The 8,288-nt window shown below is 38.4% G+C and overlaps 1 protein-coding gene across 1 annotated transcript in view; it reads left to right on the forward strand.

The window, feature by feature from the left end:
• The window catches only part of GBE1 (1,4-alpha-glucan branching enzyme 1), a gene marked incomplete at its 3' end in the record, with an annotated part of 100,054 nt that extends 93,524 nt beyond the window's left edge, over positions 1-6,530 (forward strand). Inside the window, exons 10-11 of the mRNA XM_027904790.1 lie at positions 3,673-3,771; positions 6,398-6,530. Coding sequence (XP_027760591.1) covers positions 3,673-3,771; positions 6,398-6,530 — 232 coding nt within the window. The remainder of the gene's footprint in view (positions 1-3,672; positions 3,772-6,397) is intronic.
• Between the last annotated feature and the right edge of the window lie 1,758 nt (positions 6,531-8,288).

An 8,288-nucleotide genomic window follows, 5' to 3' on the forward strand; every position in this document is an offset into this window, starting at 1 on the left:
CATCTACGTCCTGAGGACCTCGCTGCCACCGTCCAAGCGTGCTTGGCCCCGGCAGATGAACCTCAGGATTAAAGGGTGGGCTCAGTTCCGCGCACACTGTGTCTCACCTAAAAAATCCAATGCGCAGGCTGGAAGGTGGAAAGACCTTCCCCGGTTCTTCGTTTGCGAAGAGACTGGCCATTCATTCATTAGATCATAAACATTCCTACCAATGACATTTTGGGTTCAGTTGTCTTATGTTACCTAGCCTAAGAGTTTTGGTAGTTTTTTGTTTATTTATTTTCTTTAATAAGATGTGTCTTCAGTTTCTCTTGCTTAAGTTGAAAGCTGCTTCTTCTTTTTCAATACATAATTTTCTGCCTTGGGGAGTTGCTACACAAATCATAGAATTGATCAATGTGCTGCTTGGTTAAAGGAGAATTTCAGAAGGAGAAACTATCGATATAATTGAAAATTACAAAAGCCAATGAAGAATGACTTTTCTCCAACCACAACTAATTCTAATTTATACCTTAATTAATATAATTGATGATTTTTACAGCTTTTAAATGTTCTGTATATTCACTGTCTTAGTAATTGTGAAGTTTTTAGGTGTTACTGACTATATGCCTTCTTTTTTTTCATTTTGATCTTCTAAATCAAGCTGTGATTAAAGTTTTTTATAATGAGAAGAAAAAGTATTAAGTGAAATTACATCATGCCTAAAGTATTAAAAAAGCAAACAGGCGAAAAATCAACTGTGCTTTCTACTGCTGAAGTTTTTGGTTTTATAGGCAGCTCGTTTTCAACCTGGGTCTGAACAAATGCTTAGAAATTAGCTGTTTAATAATAATGACATCACAGAATGGCTTGGGTTGGAAGGGACCTAAAGGATCATTTTGTACCAAACCCCCTGCCATAGCCAAGGACACTTTCCACTGGAACTGGTTGCTCAAAACCCCATCCAACCTGACCTTTAACACTTCCAGAGATGGAGCATCCACTGCTGCTCTGGGCAGCCTGTTCCAATAAGGAATTTCTTCCTAATATCTTAAATATATTTTCTTTCTCTTTGAAACCATTCTCCTTTGGTTTCAAACTTTTTGCAAAAGCATCACCACATGCTTTTGCAAAAAGTTCCTCCCCATCTTTCTTGTAGGCTCCCTTGGGTACTGAAAGGCTACAATTAGGTCACCGTGAAGCCTTGTTTTTTTCAGGCTGCACAACCCCAATTGTCTCAGCCTTTCCTCATGGGAGAGATCCTCCTGCCCTCTGATCATCTTCATGTCCCTCTTCTAGACTCTCCAACAGGTCCATGTCCTTTCTGTGACCCCAGGGCTGGAGGCAGCACTGAAGGAGGGGTCTCACCAGAGCAGAGCAGAGGGGCAGAATCCCCTCCCTCCCCTGCTGCCCACACTGCTTTGGATGCAGCCCAGGACATGTTTGGCTTCCTGGGCTCCCAGTGCACATGGCTGGGTCATGTCCAGCCTCTCACCCACCAGCACCCCAAGTCCTTCTCAGCAGGGTTGTTCTCCATCCCTCCATCCCCCAGCCTGGGTTGGTACTGGTGGTTTCCCCAACCCAGACACAGCACCTTGCACTTGAGTCTTGTTAAACCTCAGGAGATTCCCGTGGGCCCACCTAAACTGGTCCCAGTGGAGACCTTGCTGAAGAGGTGATTCCCATCTAATGCCAGCATGCCTAGTGCTACAAAGGCCACTCCTTTGTCAAAAACACCGACATTTTGGTGGTCACACCAGCTTGTGGAGTAATTTATTAGTAGACCATCTGTTTCTTCCAATGTTGGTACCTTCAACTAGAGTTACAGAGGAGACTATAATTTGTACCTCAGCTTCCCTTACCAGCTTTCCCAAGGCCTTGAAAGCCATTTTGATTGTCCTTGGACTACGTGTTGCTGCCTCATTGCCTCCTATATGAAAGATCAGTAATAGGTGGTAGTCTGAGGGCCACACCAGGTGGAAGATGTACTGAACAAACTAATGCTAAATTTATTAATTTTTTTTAATGTTCCGTTAAAATTTGTAGATAGATATAAACAGTATTAAATTTAGAATTTTACTTCCTAAAAATCTGGCTTTCAAAATTGTGACTCAAATAGATGTGAGCTGCTTAAATTTCAGGTTTGGACCTTGTCCAGGTAGGCATCATGGCATCAGAGAAAAAGGCTTTTGTTTCGTATCATCCTGTCCTGTATAACTCAGAGACCATTAATCTGTTTTTATCCTTTCTGACTGATTCAGGAGAGCTACTGAACTTCCTTTTATCACATCAGAAAGCTGGGAAGGAATTTCCGCTTCATTATTTGGTTTTTACAGCTGTGTGGAATGTGGATGCAGTTTTCTGTGTGATCTAATGATCTGCTGACTAAAGGGGGATAATCCCTGGCTTTGATCTCCTGGCTTTGCTGTTCAGGCAGCCCAGGACGCTGCTGGCCATCCCAGCTGCCAGGGCATCCTTCTGGCTCATGCTCAGCTTGCTGTTGGCCCAGAGCCCCAGGGCCTTCCCAGCAGAGCTGTTCCCCAGCCTGGCTGACCCAGCCTGCACCCATCCTAGGGACAGGATTTGGCAATTGCCCTTGGTGACGTTCCTGAGCTTTCTGTTGATTGATTCCTCCAGCCGGTCAGGGTCCCTCTGGATGGCAGCCCTGTCTTCCACCCCTGGGATACCATCCATGAGCTCTGTGGTGATGTGGTTGATCTCCTCACTTATGTCAGTGTGTGTGTGTGTGTATATAACTACAAATATCTTTTTCACTAGTCCTATGCAGCAACTGGATGGAAAAAAACTGGATTGAATCCAGAAAAACAGAATGAGCTTCCTAATTAGGCCCTGGTTCCAGTCAGTATTTAATTCCATAAATTCTCTTGTGTAGATGCAAGACGTGTATGATAATCCATAACCTTTGTCAGTGAGAAGTCGTTCCACCACATAAGTTAATAACAATGAGTAATGATGGATATTTTGTAATTATTGGAGACTTGCATTTTCTGTCCAGATAAGCTAACTTTAGAAAGAGAATGCTGTGCGATAAAAATTGCCTCAGAACATGGTGAAATAAATATTTTGAGAACTCAGAATTACAAATTTAAGAATGGTCAACTTCCATCAACATGAAGATGAAAAATTATGCAAAGATCATGTCACTTTCCAGGACTAGCTTGATCAATAATCCTGGTTTTGCACAGTGGGGAAATAATAGGGATCATATTTTACTTCCTTACTGTACTTAATATTTAGCCTTTTTTTCATGCCATTCTTTATGCAAAATATCAACAAACAAAATGAAGGTTTAATTTGTCTTTTGTTGACTACTTTGTGCTTTCTATTGATTACGTGGAGCTCAAGAGATCTAATTATTTCAAACTCTGCATATACCAGGATCTCTTCCTCTTGAAATATCTACTCTATAAAGTATTTTGAGGCAGAGTATTTGATGAGAAGTCATAATGCTCTTCCCTGTAACTTTTGCATTCAAACAACAAATCTGGGTGTAGTAATCACTGTTTTTATTTGTTTCAATCTCCCTTAACCAGGTGAGTCTGTGAGGCTGTTTATAGGGTTGTGTTTAGAGAGTGTTTCTATACAAGTATTGCTGTATGATAGAAAACACGAACTAGTAATTGAAATGCCATAGGAATTATGCTGGGGATGTGTTTTTTTTATCTATTTAAGGATGTTTCTGGAATGCCAGCACTTTGTCGTCCTGTCGAAGAGGGAGGAGGGGGCTTTGATTATCGACTGGCCATGGCTATCCCGGACAAGTGGATACAGGTGAGAAAGAACTTCTTCAAAAACACATTCTGCTCTTCAGAGTGGCGTGTTTTTCTGTCAGTGAGCACACACAGACACTTCCAAATCCTCCTGACAAATGTTACTCTCTCTGCTGTTCATGTCCTATTGAAATAAATCCTGACAGGCTTGAGCACAGGTATTAATGGCTGCAGTGAGAGCTGTCAGGTATCATGGAGGTTTTCAGGTGAGGGGCTGGTCTTTTCATTCCAGCTGATATTTGTTTTCTTCATACAATACACATAAACTCAATTTGTTTGAAGTAACCTGTATCTTGCAACAGCTGTAGAATGTTTAATCTGTAAGGAATGGGAACAGGTAGATAATATGTTAACCATATGCATGTAAATATTGAAGGATCACCCCAAAAACATGCAACAAACCCTCCTGGCGCTGTGTGTGTTACTTGGAATAGAATATAGAGCTGAAAGTTTTAACCAAAGTAAACCCAAGGGAATTATACAAACACCTGCAATTGGTACAGGGGGGCTTCAGAAAGAATAATAAAAATCTGTAAATGCTCTTCAAGAACAATAATGTACTAATAAACACTGACTACAACAAGGATTTATGTCGCATTTTCCTTAATACAGAGAATCGCAAAAAAAAGGAATAAAATGCTAAATGATCTAAAAAACTTCCTACTGATATTTTAGAGAAGGTTTTTCAGTTAGAGAGAAGATAACACTCGAATCCCTTGGGCTATCATGATAATCTGAAAACAATAAATGTTTATATTACCTCTAATACTTCAATAAATATAGTGAGTAGATAAAAATAAAAAAACAAATTATCTTATCTTCAGCATCTTTCAATTTTGTAAGTAGGAGGTGGAGGGCCAATTGAAAAAACAGATTTCAGACCTCTTTTCAGAAGATAAACTTGGCAACTTTTCCAGCAGGGACAGCATCCTTGAACTTTGGAATGTGTAATTTACATATTTAGATATTTAGATCCTGGAGCACAGATTTCTATAGCAGCAAGAAATACCTTGAAGTGGGGGGGGAGGGTGTTTGTTTGCAGGGATTTTTGTTGTTGTTTCTCTTTACACCTTCAACTTCCTTGTCACGCTTTAAGACAGGCCAAGGTGAGCAATTTCCCAGGCAGGCAAAATGCAAGTGGCCAAGTTCATATTACATAGGAAAGAAAAACAGACTGTAGAATTTTACAAGTACAAAAAAATTGATAATCTGATTTAGCAATCTCTGCTGTGGTCTGCTTATTTTAATTTGCAATACTTGGATAGGAAAAGTAGTTATGCAGTAAATTCTGTTCTTTAGTGGCAGAAAATCTCACTTCTTTGAGCCTAAACATGTACTTGTCATGGGCCAGGCATGGGATGCTGGTGGGAATTGCACAAGAATGTTGTGTGATGTAAGCAGGAAACTTTTAGCTAAGGAAACTGCAAATAAGCAGCCACCATAGAGAACATGGAGTTAGAGAAACAGGTGATGTATTTAGTTGGTTACCACATTTCTTGAGAGGGAAAATAAAGCTGAAATGATTGGAAGGGAGAAGTTTAGAATCAGTCTGACAGTTATCAAACTCTCCTGCACTGCTTACTCTCATTTCTCTTCAGTTTTTAAGTATATACCTGTTAACAGTAAGTTTTCTAGGTAACTTTTTAAAATCAGTTTTAAAACTAAAGGATCTCCAAGACTTTCCATGAACTGAATTCTGAGGAATCTGTAAAAGTAAGAAAGATAAACTGTTTGTCATAACAGTGACTGTACTAGTTGAGTTTAAAGATATGAGTAGTACATAATATGATGTTGCATAAAGACCTGCATGTGTTCAGAGCCAGAACTTATGGAATCAGGAAAAAAAAAAAAAGGAAAAAAAAACCCAAAATACAAAAAACAAGGAGAGGAAAACAAGACTGTTCAAGAGTACATGGGCAGTTAGACTCAGAAAGTTAAATTTTACGGCATGATATTAGCCATCTTGGTGTTATTGCCTCTTTATCACTTTTATTTTTATATCTATATATTTATGTATATGTACTTAAGTTGTAGTGCTCAATGGAGGTCTATAAAGCAGTATTGAAAAAAAAGGGATAACGCTGAAATTAAACCAGACTTAGAAGAGGGAGGAAATAATGTCATATGAGGCAGAAAATTCCTATTAATGGGATTTAATTTAAATTGCTGAAAACCAAGAGGTAGCAGCACACAGCCCAGCGGTTAAGATGTATTTGGAAGCTCTCACGTGCCAGGGTTGCATCTCCTGATATTGTGGACCAGGTAGGTGTGTGCCTACATATTTCTTGCTGGTTTTTGGTGCAGTGCTTTTCTTGCAGGTCCTATCAATCACATTACCTGCTGTATTAGAGGATTCACACGATAGAGGGCAAGATATGTCCATGCTTCCACATGGAAGTATGGGAGTTATTTAAGTATTCTAGTTATTTATGTGGTAGAATTGAAAAGGAAAAAAGAAAATCTCTTTGGATGGGCAGAGAAAGCTCATCACTTCAAAACGGGAACAGGAGAATTTGAATCACTACAGTTCACAATCTACAGGACATTCCTATGTCAAGATAATGCTACATGCTTTTAGTTAAAACAGCAATAAATTTGCAGGGATCTTTTTTTTTTTTCCCCTGCAGATAATTAAAGAGCTGAAAGATGAAGACTGGAATATGGGCAATATTGTGCATACGTTAACAAACAGACGGCATGAAGAAAAATACATTGCTTATGCAGAGAGTCATGACCAGGTATTATATCTGTATATAAGAAGTAAAACATGATGTTTATAGGTTTGGGGGGTTTCTTCTTAAAAATGAGGCTGTAGTTGAGAAGGATGGCAAGAATTTGAGATGGGTAGATGTGGACTACTACTCATATTTTGTTTTCATCCTTCACTTTAATGAAGGAGTCCTGCCTGGAGCAGGTGGATAATGTTAGTTTTCAGTTTTGTTTTTAAGAAATGAGTGGTAGCATCTTGTTTTGCCTGTCATAGAGCATAGGAAGGTGTATAATCCATGCTTTTGAAAATCTTGTTTTCATTCAGTAGGCTGGAGCACTGTTTATGATAAGCATGAACAACATCCCAATTTAGAAAATTTGTTCATTGAATCGGTGTTTGTGACTTTTGTGTTCCCTTCATGAAGATCTTTCCTCTCTGGAAGGGTTGCAAACATCCTCTTTTGAGACCTAAAAGAGATATTCTGTAACATTTTGGTTCAAAACACAGTAACAGTAATAGTTCTGTGTATGGAAAAATTTAAAAATAGTGATGAATTTGGGTAACACTCATCTCCCACAATCTTTTTGACAGTTGTTTCTGAAGAGTCAGAAAACATTAGTCGAGAATTGTAAAATTTGGAATTTAAACCTTTTATTAGAAATTAATATATTTTTTAAGTAACTACCTTCAACTTTTTCCTTTACATAGAAGTTGGTATTCTATTTCCTGTACCTCTATAAAAAAGTCAACAGAGGTGTCCAAAACAAAGTCTATATTTTATTTTAAAAAGAGAATTCTGCATTTATCATTCAGCTTATCCATTTGGTGTTCCTATTTACGTTTTAATCTCAGACTCTTAGAGTATTCACTTAAGGCATGAGACAAGAGTCATGATCCTGGTAAAGAGCTCCAGAAATTACTTGGAAATCTATACTGTTGCATGATAATTTGCTTTCATCAAAGCTGATTCTTCATCCTAAAGCATGGCATATAACATTACTGTTGCTCTTCTATTTTATGCTGATTTTTATTAATTAAGTTGTTTTCTGTATGACTGTTTTTTGTTTAGAATCTCCTACTTGGGAAAAATCGATTTATTTTTAATTAAAATAAAAAAATGATTGCAGGTATACGTCAGGTTGATACGTGAAAAGCAGGATAGAGAAACAAAATGGGAGTGTAGATAAAATTCAACCTGCAGATGCTGGAAGTGATGCACATGAGGGTACAATTCTAGTTTCTTATATTTTATAATGGGCTATGAACTGACTATTACCAGTCAGAATACCAGGGCTCGTTGTTATAAGTTTGTGAAAATAGCAGCTTGAAGCTAATTGCTGTCAAAAAAGCAGATGCAGTCCTGGAATTGTTATAAATGGAATGGAGAACAAAGGGCACAATCAGCATGCCTGGAGATTTCAATGTTTTTGGGTGCCTGTTGACTGTTGGAGGCAGATTTGGTCCTGTGTCTCCAAGGATAAACAGCATATCTGGAAAAAGTGCTGTGAGAGAGTTGGTAAGAAGTTCAGCCAGTGTGGATTGGTTTTCATCAGAAGAAAACTAACTAGGGTAAGATTCTTCAGGGCAGCAAAGTGATCACTGAAGGGGAAAATATATCTGTTAATAAAATTATGGCTGTCATTAAAAAACAAGAATAGGGAACACTTACCTTTTCTTTGAATAGAAAGATTAGGGGATATTAAATGACACGAACAAATGCCACATTCTGAGTCCAGAGAATAGTTGTTCATTGCAGTCTTCAGTCTTGTCATTGCCACGTAGGAATTTTTTTAATTTTTTAAGTCTGG

Source organism: Empidonax traillii, unplaced genomic scaffold (assembly GCF_003031625.1).
Source record: "Empidonax traillii isolate 1590-97213 ecotype Southwest subspecies unplaced genomic scaffold, ASM303162v1 scaffold1092:size186866, whole genome shotgun sequence".
In the NCBI taxonomy this organism is placed as follows: Eukaryota; Metazoa; Chordata; class Aves; order Passeriformes; family Tyrannidae; genus Empidonax; species Empidonax traillii.